General features: G+C 37.2%; 2 protein-coding genes across 2 annotated transcripts; both read left to right on the forward strand.

The window, feature by feature from the left end:
• The first annotated feature begins 4160 nt into the window (after window positions 1-4160).
• On the forward strand, window positions 4161-5632 carry LOC137635792 (uncharacterized). Its single transcript, XM_068368250.1, has 2 exons — window positions 4161-5475; window positions 5595-5632. The coding sequence occupies exons 1-2, from the start codon at window positions 4161-4163 to the stop codon at window positions 5630-5632; spliced, it is 1353 nt and encodes a 450-aa protein (XP_068224351.1).
• LOC137643876 (uncharacterized) lies at window positions 5593-9750 on the forward strand. The gene is given in 2 exon segments (XM_068376619.1): window positions 5593-7736; window positions 7738-9750. Coding segments are annotated over 2 exon segments (4095 nt in total). The 5' UTR covers window positions 5593-5654.
• The last annotated feature ends 2750 nt before the right edge of the window (window positions 9751-12500 follow it).

Genomic DNA, 12500 nt, shown 5'->3' on the forward strand with positions numbered 1-12500 from the left:
TGACCCTTCTTCTGGACCACATTGAGTTTTGGAACTACACTTTATTATAAAGGTTATTGTGGTGAGAAATTTGATAAAAAATTATGGAAATTCGGAAACATTCAACAAAATTGATAAATGAAAACTTTAGGTTCTTTAAAATATAAATAGAAAAATTTAAGATCATATTTTAAATGCATGAATGACTTTTCAAAAGACACCCGATTCCATCTTTTGCACCCGGACCGACGTCGGTTCCTCGAAAACCCCATCTCTTGTTAAAATTAGACTAAATTATGAAGGTCACACGCTCCCTCAGAAATTTGGTGTGATCTGCATTGATCTTTGACTCAATTCTATTTGTAGCAGCGCCTTTCCTTATGTCAAATTGTTGGTCTCAATGTTCTTTTATTTTATTTTGCAATGAAACATTTTCTGAACTCCTATCCATGCCGTTTTTCTTCTTTTTCGGATGTAGCTCAAATTTCCAAGGTTGCAGAGGTGTTGATGCAGAGCTTTCAAAACTGGCCTTATTTTTGCAACGAAGCTTAGGATGTGAAGCTTGGGAAAGAGAAGGAGAAAAAGAGAAGAAGAGAGAGAGAGAGAGAGAGAGAGAGAGAGAGAGAGAGAGAGAGAGAGAGAGAGAGAGAGAGAGAGAGGATAAAGCTAGAATGGTTCTGTATATGTATGTATATAAATGCACATACATATGTATATAATATATTATACATATTCATACATATATGCATACATACATACATGCATACATCCATATATTTACGACTATATAAATATATATATATATATATATATATATATATATATATATATATATATATATATATATATATATACACACACACACACACACACACACATATATATATATATATATATATATATATACATACATATATATATATATATATATATATATATATATATATATACACGGATATATATATATATATATATATATATATATATATATATATATATATATATATATATATATATATGTGTGTGTGTGTGTGTGTGTGTGTGTGTGTGATCGAAGCAGAGAAAACAAAACTAAATAATACACAGAAGTTGCAATATTTTTGTAAAACTTTTCCTATACATATTTATGAGTAAATGTTTGAGCGTCGTATCCACACAATGGTACTCACACATGCCCATCTTTACATTCGCATACACAAACATTCACTTCTAAATTTTTTTTTTTTTTGGGGGGGGGGCGGTATTTACTCTTTGTACCTTCTCTTATACAGGTAGGAACTGTCTATTATGTTACCTGTCTTGATGTTCTATGTCCCCTGTTTAAGATGGACATTTAGCAAACCCAAGACACTTATTGGCCAGGTGGCAGGGTAGGAGACCAGTTCCCACTGCTACGGGCTTTTCAGTGATACACACTGATACAGATCTCCTTGCATAGTTGCACATTGCATGCAGAGCAAAACCTAGTGGTTTCCTTGCGTATCCCCTTTGACCAGAAGTAACGACACCTCTTCCGTTGGGCCCTCGGAAGACTTTGTGTTTTGTCGTTCACTTTTGTCTGATACTTGACCACAGGAACCATGACATAAGTATTTCTTATATGTGGGAGTCTTGCTGCATGTTGATGTCGTCTTCTTCCCCTTTCAGGTATTGCCTCTGTCGCAGGAGCCATATGCTGATGGTCAAGGTCACTTCCTGAGGTTTGGTCAAAGCAGAGGAAGGGCTTCATTTTGTTCTGCTTATATGACATTGACATCCGTGTAGGGTGACTTATCAAAAGCAAATTGTACAAGGGCATCAACGAAGAACAAGCGGAATATCTTGAAGCCCTTATTCTTCTTGGGGAATTACTTCCAATACAAGGTGAATGCATCGTAGAGGACCATCTGGAAAAGGTATATAACAAACTACTTGGTCCACTGGTGGTTAAGCCCAAAAATGGTAATACTTGATCATTTGATCAAAATGATGAATGCCATCCTTTCAGGTATTGTAATCTGAGATGACCGTGACCTTATGGCAATGCAACTGCAATCTTTTATGAGTTCTTTCTTCCAACGATTTTGATCCTCCAACTCTTCATAATGAATGTTCATTATCAGTTTGACGAGGGCCACATTCTTGCAGATGATCGCAAAGAGGTTCCCAAGCCTCTTGAAGTACACATTTCACATATCTAGGCATGCTGGTTCATGCATAAAGATGCAGTTCCCTACAGTCATCTCTGGGGAGCCAAAGTATCCCACAGAAATGTATGCCACTGTAATACAACACTTGAGAAAGGGTATAGAGTTATAATAATTGTCCATATAGAGCCAGGTAGTGGGGGTATTCAGCAGATTATTCGTTGACAGCTTGTCCAATAGCGATGGTGTCTGATTGACCTTATAAGGAGATTGGGTCCCAAATAATTTTCACTATCCATTTTAGTCACTGGCAACCAGGAATTTTTCGAAAAGCAATTATATGAGAGGGCAATGTAACATAAATTAAGGAGAAGCAAAATTATAAGTCATAAAAAATTAATTTAATTTACAATTAAACGGTAAATTTATGACAATTTACAATCCGAAGAATGACTGGCGAATATGGTGATCCTGATCAGTTCAAATCTCGGACAAAACTTAGCGTGGACTTTCTCTCTCTCCGCCAGAGAACCTGCATTTGGTCCGCACTATTACCCCTCAATTTTCGAAACATCCGAAGGATCTGTAACCCATAGCATGAAACATTATAAACTGGAAACGTCAGGGGCTACAAACATAACAATGTGCATATATGCGAAATCTTACAAAACAAACGAACTTTTAATATTAATCTATGGAAAATACAAAACCTAGATCAATAAACGATTTGAGAATCCTAATATAAATGTCAAGATCAAATTTAAAACTTAAAAGGAGACTCTTCAGACTTTATTATATATATATGAGTTTGGTTGCAAGACAAAAGGTTATAAAACCGTAACTATAGTTGAAAGTTCACTAAGCAAATGCATCTTACTTAATGCAAACCTTACCTCAACATATAGCCAGTCTCTTAGGTCCATAGAAAAGCAGTGACAAAGGTAGAGGTGTTGATGGTAGTCTTCTATTTGAGCTCTTGAGTAGTATAAGGTGGTCAGACGATGACGTGATCCATGAGCGGCTAAGTCCAGAGCCACCGATCTTACACTAATGAATGACAGCCATTGTCCTTGGCTGCCAAAAAATTAATTCAAATTCAGGAGAAGACTGCCTTGCTGCGCTTCTTACGCTGGCCTCTTCATACTACTCAAGAGCTCAAATAGAAGACTACCATCAACACCTCTACCTTTGTCACTGCTTTTCTATGGACCTAAGAGACTGGCTATATGTTGAGGTAAGGTTTGCATTAAGTAAGATGCATTTGCTTAGTGAACTTTCAACTATAGTTACGGTTTTATAACCTTTTGTCTTGCAACCAAACTCATATATATATAATAAAGTCTGAAGGGTCTCCTTTTAAGTTTTAAATTTGATCTTGACATTTATATTAGGATTCTCAAATCGTTTATTGATCTAGGTTTTGTATTTTCCATAGATTAATATTAAAAGTTCGTTTGTTTTGTAAGATTTCGCATATATGCACATTGTTATGTTTGTAGCCCCTGACGTTTCCAGTTTATAATGTTTCATGCTATGGGTTACAGATCCTTCGGATGTTTCGAAAATTGAGGGGTAATAGTGCGGACCAAATGCAGGTTCTCTGGCGGAGAGAGAGAAAGTCCACGCTAAGTTTTGTCCGAGATTTGAACTGATCAGGATCACCATATTCGCCAGTCATTCTTCGGATTGTAAATTGTCATAAATTTACCGTTTAATTGTAAATTAAATTAATTTTTTATGACTTATAATTTTGCTTCTCCTTAATTTATGTTACATTGCCCTCTCATAAAATTGCTTTTCGAAAATGGCGACGAGGATGGGATTGGTTGCGAGGTTCATTATTGCCTTGAGTATGTTTTTTCTTGAATTTCCGTGAGCTGGTTACGTTCCAGAGTCCCGTATCTCTTTAATATTTCACTGTATTGCTTTAAGTTTAAATTTGTTCGTTAAATTCTTAGAAAAATGCCGCCGAAGAGTATTTCGCGCAGTTTTCGTTCAGCCCTTAGGCAACAAGTTACCAAGAAGTGTAGTTTCATAGAAAGGTTTGTTTCTTCGATGTCTGTAAGCGATGCTAACGAGCATATGAACGTGTTGGTTGACCTTAAAGAAAAACTTGACAAAGGGAATAACGAGGTTTTGAAGGAAATTTGGGATAGCGCAGATAAAGATGACAACGGCGATGAATTGGTGAGTGAGGAAATGGATACTTGGTTTGTTTATGACGATCGTTTGAGTAAGTGTCTCTCTCTCCTTAAGACCGCGGTGTCACTTTCGCCCGGAAACCTTTCCGATCGTTCGCGTTCTGAAATTTCACAGCTTAAATTACCTGAACTACCTTTACCGACATTTGGTAATCGAGAAGGTGAGGATATTTCGAAGTTTTTGCGAGAGTTCGAAGCAACTATTGATAAGTATGATCTTAGTACTCACGTTAAATTTACTCTTCTTACGAGACAGCTTTCAGGTGACTCGCTTAAACTGGTTAACTCATTAGATTGTAGCAACCGTTCGTATGAAGAAGCTAAGAAATTATTACAGAAAGCGTTTGCAGATACTTTGTCTCAACAATATAGGGTTATTAAGCAGTTATCGGAGTTGAAGCTAACGTATCAGAGTGATCCGTATGACTTTATCAGTAATATGAGAATAATTTGTAATCAATTTGAGGCTTTAAGCATAGATCAAAACATAGTTTTACAGTATTTCATATGGAATGGGTTTAATGACTGTTTCAAGAATCAGTTAATGCATATTACTGGCTCGAATAAGCCCTCGTTGCAGCAAGTAGATGAACATATCTTTACTGCTTTGGAAAGATATAGAAACATATCCAAGAAATTTAATGTGAAACAAGGTAATCTTGAGAAAAAGGTTGTGCCCAACTCAAATTGTTTAGCTTCTGCCGTTGTTAATGTTGAGAAGTCTAAAGTTAAAGAATGTTCTCTATGTTTAGCAGACAATAAAGGAGACATTGATCACCCAATTTTTAAGTGTTCAGTTTATGTAACTCCACAGAGTAAAATTGAAAAACTAAAACAATTGAATTTTTGTACAAACTGTACTTACGATTCTCATAAAACTTCAGATTGCAGGTTTAAATTTAACCGAAAATGTAAACATTGTAACAAGTGGCATTTCAGCTATCTTTGTAAATTTCGTAAAGACCCAAAAAGTACTGCTAATAACCTTAAGAATGATTCAGATAACCAAGAAGTGACTAATCAAACGACAAAGGGGAATTGTAAAGAGAAATCGAACTCTAATTCTGTTGTTTCTAATTTAACTTGGTCTGATTTAGGAGTTTTAAGAATCTCTTGTAATCCGGTGACTGCTATGCCTTCCTTTTCACTGAATGACAATGGGGATCGAGGTATAAAGGATTCAGGAAGTCAAGTAACTTTCGTTGAGGAAGACTGGGCTAAGAGTATGCATTTTGAAGTTGTGGATCCGAATTATTCTTTGGTGGTGAATGGTATTAATTCTTCAAAGCCATTAGCCACTGTAGTATACAAGGTAAAGTTGAATGATGATTATTTTACTGCTATTGCCATGAAGTCTATTAATTTGAAATTAGTTTTGCCAGGTATCTCTGAGGTAGCTCAAGTATTTAAGGATAAGGGCTATATATTAGCTGACAAAACTTTGCATATGTCTAGGGATAAAGTTGAAGATATAAAATTGCTCTTGGGAAATGATAACTCTCATTTAGTACCACAGAAGGATGTGCTGTTTGGAGGTAGTTCTGAAGTGATTCCCTCTGTTTACTTGGAATCACCCTTAGGAGTGATGCTTGTAGGTGACATTGAAAGGTATAAGCAAAATCTAGCTCTATTACCAGACCGGATAAAGCATTCTTCTGAAGTTTGTGCAAAGGGTGAGGGTCCCCTTGAAGTTGATAGTAATTTGAATATGGATGGATTGTTCTTAGATTCGGTAGAGGAATTCAAGTTCCCTGCTTGTGCTAATATTTCTGTTTTAAATAAGGGTCAGATTGTTGAAGCTGAACTCGAGAGAGCAGCAGAAGAAATTCTTTCCTCGAAGGCAGAAAGTTTTTCGCACAGTGATTCTAACTTATATGACGAAGACTTTAATGAGGAGAACAGGAAAGTAGTAGAATTTGCTTTAGAAAATACTTGTAGAGATCGTGATGGAAGGTTAGTTATGCCTCTGTTATGGAATGGGAAAGTAGCTCATTTGCTTGGTAAGAATCAAAATCTGTCAAAAGCAATATTAAAATCAAATTTTAAGAAATTTAGCAAAAAGGATAATGCTTTACAAATGATGGACGAGGTTTTTAAAGAACAGGAACAACTAGGCATTATAGAGAGAGTATCCAACTTGGAGCAATTCTTGGAGGAAAACCCTCAACATAGCTTCCTGCCGCACATGCCAGTGTTCAAGATGGACCGAGAGTCTACAAAATGCCGTAATGTATTTTTGTCAAATTTGTGTGAATCTGACAAAGATAAACCTTTAACTCTATCTCATAATCAAACAATTTTTGCTGGTCCTTGTTTGAATAAGAAAATTTCTACTTCTATTTTACAGCTAAGATTTAATGAAAAATTGTTATGTTTTGATATAAAAAAGGCATTTCTGATGATTAAGTTGGTGCCTTCAGATCAAAGTAGGTTACTCTTTTATTGGTATAGAAACGTATGTAAAAAGGACTATTCCTTAATTGTTTATAAACATTGCAGACTTCCATTTGGTTTGCCATGTAGTCCAACTTTATTAATGTTAGCACTTTATAAAATTTTGATGTTGGATGTCCAAGGTGACAATATTGATGTAAAGGAATTGAAGACAGAGTTATATAACTTAGCTTACATGGATAACTTGGCTTACACGACCAATGATATAGACAGGTTGAAATGGGCTTATGAGAAACTTGACAGTATATTTTCTCCCTATAAATTTGAATTGCAGCAATTCATAACCAATGATGACTCTCTGCAGCAACAGGTAGATAAAGATAAGGAAAAGACTCCTACAAAAGTAAAATTGCTTGGTTTGCTTTGGGACAGAAACATTGATACTCTTTCGGCAAGCAAGTTGGTACTTGATAAGGATGCAACGACCAAAAGACAAATTTTAAGTTCTATTGCAGCCAATTTTGATGTGTTCTCATTTTATGGTCCTTTATTAAACAGGGCTAGATTATTTATGCACTCGCTACAATGCAGGAAAGAAGTTGGATGGGACGATAGACTCTCTGGTGAGGAGCTACGAGAATGGTCTAATATTTGCAAGCAAGTAAATGGTGTTCCTGAAATTGCAGTGAAGAGATTTGTTGGTCGCAGGAATGATCCTTTCCAAATTATTGCTTTTTGTGATTCTAGCAAGCTTATATATGGAGTTGTGCTCTTTATCAAGAACTTGCGAACAAAGGAGGTAAGTTTCCTTCTGTCAAAAAATAGAATAATTGGACGCCAGTTAGAGCTAAAGTCTATCCCTTCTCTTGAATTTCAATCTCTCTTGCTTGGTACGGAAACTATTGTTGACATTTATAAGGAACTTAGTGGTTCAGAGTGTGTCTCCCCCATAAACATTACAAAATTGGTAGTTTTCTCAGATAGTGCAGTTGCACTGAATTGGTTAAATTCTCGAACAAATAGGTTTGATAAATTAAAAAAAACTAAGTATTTTTGTTATGAATAGGTTGCAAAGAATAGAGAATCTATGTGAAACGGTCCCTGTGACTTTCAAATTTTGTGCAGGTATGATAAATCCTGCAGATTGTACTACCAGGTCATTGTCATATAAGAGGTTGATAAAATCAAATTTCTTCACAGGACCTGATACTATTCATGATATCTTGGAAGATGACAGTTTGGATGTAACCATCCCAAATCCTTTAACCAATGTACTTGAAGTTTCAGAAGGCCACTGTGAGATAGGGAGTGTGACTGAGCCAGAGATGGGAGGCATTTTGAATTCTACAGTTGGAAATTCCGATTGGCTTCATTTGATTTCGGTCTACAAACATGTGCTGACATTCATAAACAATGTCAAACGGAAGTTAAAGAACAAATCCGGCAAGTATGACCATTTTGAGGTTTACAGTAATGATGAAATTTCTTTGAATGCATGGCAACTGATGATTATGCAAGATCAACGCCAACATTTTCCGGATGTTTTTAAATATTTCAGAGAAAGGAACCCTAAAATTAGGGATATGCCTAACATAGTAAGTCAACTAAATTTATTCATTGAAAAGAAATCTGGTTTACTAAGAGTTAAAAGTAAATTTCATAAGTGGAGAGACGGTAGTTATGTATTCCCCATTCTTTTGGCCAAAAACAGTAAATTGACTGCAGAAATTATTAGAAATTTTCATGTTAAGTTAGCTCATTCTGGAATATATGCCACATTATCTGAGGCTAGGAAACAGTTTTGGATTCCTTGCAGTTTTTCTACTGTAAAGAAAGTCTTGAAAACTTGTGTTCACTGCCGTAGATTTAACGGTAGAACTATAAAGTTAAATCAGTCCCCTTATAGAGAATTTAGGGTTTCTCCTCCAACCATACCTTACAGGTATATTTTCATTGACTATTTTGGACCTTACTGGGTATATTGGATGGGTAAGAAATCAAAGGTATGGATATTATGTATCACCTGTTTATGGTCCAGAGCCATAAATCTTAAGGTTTGTGTAGACCTTTCGGTGATATACTTTTTGCGAGCACTTCAGCTCCATTGTTTCGAGTTTGGGGTGCCTGAACTCTGTTTAAGTGACCAAGGTTCACAGCTAACTTCAGGTGCTAGAACCGTTGAGAATTTTATAAGTGATAAGGATACACAATCTTATTTCAGGGAGAACAACATAAAACCTTTGAGCTTTCAGCAGTACTATAAAGGCCACAGTGAACTTGGATCTTTAGTGGAATCTTGTGTAAAGATGGTCAAAAGGCTTATTGAAGGCTCTATTCGGAATATGGTCCTCGAATATTTAGATTTTGACTTTGCTGTACAAAATATTGTACATATAGTAAACCGTCGACCAATTGCCTTTAAAGAATATTTGCGAAACAATGATGGGACTGAACCTGTACCATCTCCTATAACTCCAGAAATTTTAGTTAAAGGTCATGAATTGAATTCCTTAAATATTATTCCCCATTTACATCCTTTACCTAGGGCAGATGATACTTGGGTTCCTGATATATCTCCCATTTCCCATGTGAAGGACAGCCACAGGAAGTTACGAAAGGCTAGGGAAAGTATAATAGAGATATATAATAAAGAATTTGTTGTGCAGCTGGTGAATCAAGCCACTGACAAACGCAGTAGATACCAACCTGTTAATCATAAACTATTAGAAGTTGGAGACATTGTTCTCATTAAAGAACCCCTTCTTAAACCTACTAATTTTCCAATGGGTATTGTCAAAGAGATAAAACTGAACTCTTTAGGTGAAGTAACGGGTGCAACAGTACTCAAAGGAAAAAGTAGGGAAGAGACTAAAAGGCACGTTTCATCCTTGATTCCATTGCTCTATAAACGGGAATATGAGGCTAAATTTAACGATAAGGCACAATCGCCATGTGAGGATAAACTGAGCAAGGAAGATGAGGTTAAGGAGAGACCCAAGAGGCGAGCTGCCATGATTGGGAAAGATAAGGTAAAGAAACTATTTGATTAGCAATGAGGGATGAAGCTGGCATACCAGCAAGGCATTGTCTTTCATAGATATTTTTTTCTGCTAAGAATACCAACAAATACCTAGTGAAAAAGAGGTGGATAAAACCCAGTGACAAAGTTAGGTATAGCAGATTTCTCCATAACCCAGGAATACCTGCGAAGAGCAATACCATTAGTGAAGATTTGGTAGACCAGCTAGTCAGTAGCCACATTATCCTCCTGATCATCTTTCTCGTGGGCATGTGGTGTTACAGGTCTTCTTGCTTGCCCTCTTTAGCATCACTGTCTGGCTCTCCTTCATCTTGTCCGACAGTGTATATGACCCCAACCCTCCCATCCCCTAAGGTAAGAGATTGGTCAAAATTATCTCCCCATCATTGCTAGAGACCCCCGACCCCCATTTAGACTAGTTGGGTAGACCTAAATTTGACTTCTGATTCATCAAACTCCAGTTCGTTGTCTGAATCGTTTCTGTACAGCATTATATTTGCATTGTATTTACAAGTAGGGTCTTAAGGTTGAGAGTATGGCTCAGGTGACTACGACATACTGAAGGTTCACGAGTGTTTACGCGGTTTTCACATTATGAAGTTTGACAACGCAGTTAGCTGTGTTGAGGTAACTCACACAGCAGTCAACTTACATTTAATGGAGTTGTCCATATCTTCTTTGTGTGTGAAATTGCATATGTGTTTCCACAAAACATGTGCATCACTGCCAATGGATGCAGCAGTCAGTGGATCATCGTGTTCAATGCACGTCTTCACATCTTGCGTACATCATGCACACTTGGCAGTATGATGAATTAATTCTCAGTACAGAGAACATGCTTCAATGTCTTACTGTTTTTATCATGGAACATGAGGTTGATAAAGATCTCCTTATATCCTTAGTGGAGAAACTAATGTTTAGGATAAAAGCCCTGAAGGCTACAAAAGTGGGAATTTGACCACATTTGCATAGAAGGAAGTTTGCTGAGGAATGTATGATGGCTTTGAACAACTGAATGATAGGAAAGAATGATTTCGGTAGGTTACATCAACTATACTTTCTCGTGAAACTTCTTCTAACTCTTTTCTCTGGATTCTATTCTATTTATCAAGGCCCTTCTCCTAATTTTGGGAGAAGCCGACTTCAAAACAGGGAAACAGAAGGGGACCTTTCCTCTGTCCCCTCCTCCCAGCCTGACGAGGGATTCAGCAGAGTTTAACTGGTAATGCTAGGGTGCCACAGCCCACCCTCCACCGTTATCGACCACAAATGAAGTTTCACACGCTGATTCCCCTACTGCTGCTACCTCCGTGGCCACCAAGGTGACCGGTGGAAGCAACAGTGCCTACCGGAACTGTCACAATTGCTCGCCATTCATTCCTATTTCTAGCACACTCTCTTGCCTCTCTCACATCTATCTTCCTATCACTCAGAACTTTCTTCACTCCATCCATCCATGTAAACCTTGGTCTTCCTTATGTGCTTCTCCCATCAACTCTGGCACTCATCCCCTTCCGTAGCAGACAGCCACTTTCCATTCTCTCAACATGGTCAAACCACTTCAACACATTCATATCCACTCTAGCTGCTAAATCATTTCTTACACCCATTCTCACCCTCACTACGTCGTTCCTAACCCTATCTAAATGAGATACACCAGCCATACTCCTCAGACACTTCTTCTCAAACACATTCAATTTCTGTCGCTCTGTCACTTTCATTCCCCACAACTCCGATCCATACATCACAGTTGGTACAATCACCTTCTCATACAGAACTCTTTACATTCATGCCTAATCCTCTATTCTTTACCACTCCCTTCACTGTCCCCCAACACTTTGCATCCTTCATTCACTATCTGACATACATTTGCTTCCACCCCACCATTTGCTGCAACAACACACCACAAGTACTTAAACTGATTTACTTCCTCAAGTAACTCTCCATCCAACATGACATTCAATCTCACACCACCCTCCCTTCACGTTCATATCATAACCTTACACTACTCTCTGTCATCTCTGCATTGGTCACACTCAGATGACACATTATTTTTTGCTGGCTGGCCAACATCAACCATATTGTGACGACTGTCTGATACCTTTGTCAGTGAGAGTTTTTTTTTTAACCGAATACCCCACATATAGTAGTGAGAGAAACTTCCTTCTCTCAAATTCCCATCCAAACTCTGTCTCTACTCGACCAAGCTTCTCTTTTGAGTCTGTAATCAGTACAATATCATCTGTAAACAACAGCTGACTTACCTCCCATTCATGATCACTCTCCTATCAGTTTCAATCCTTGACCAAGCACTCGAGCATTCACCTTCTTCACCACTCCATCAACAAACAAATTTTACAACCATGGCGACATTACACATCCCTGCCTCAGCCCCACTCTCACTGGAAACCACTCGCTCACTTCATTTCCTATATTAATGTGATAGTCACATTATATCTTAAGGCTCGTACTCACTGACATAGAAATCAGCAAATGTATATCGAATATGATATGTGGTAGGTCTACGTCATACATTAGAGGAATACCCTGGGTCTTCCAAGACCTTTATTGATAGTATGTTATTAAAGTTATGTCCATCCCTATCTCTAACCACATTATAAAGAACACAGCAGGCTTCAACTATATTTTTGTAAATATATAGACAGAAATTTAGCAGATGATGGGATAATCTTTGTTTATTAATCAAGATATCACAAGTAAACTCAGCATATATCCTTGCTCGGTTGACCGATAATTAAG

This window comes from Palaemon carinicauda, chromosome 1 (assembly GCF_036898095.1).
Source record: "Palaemon carinicauda isolate YSFRI2023 chromosome 1, ASM3689809v2, whole genome shotgun sequence".
In the NCBI taxonomy this organism is placed as follows: domain Eukaryota; kingdom Metazoa; phylum Arthropoda; class Malacostraca; order Decapoda; family Palaemonidae; genus Palaemon; species Palaemon carinicauda.

Bases quoted from the DNA above. Each gene is read 5' to 3' on its own strand.
- LOC137635792 (XM_068368250.1), top strand. From the start codon at position 4,161: ATGTCTGTAAGCGATGCTAACGAGCATATGAACGTGTTGGTTGACCTT. The intron at 5,476-5,594 runs GTATAAAGGATT...AATTCTTCAAAG, and splicing joins GAATGACAATGGGGATCGAG to CCATTAGCCACTGTAGTATA.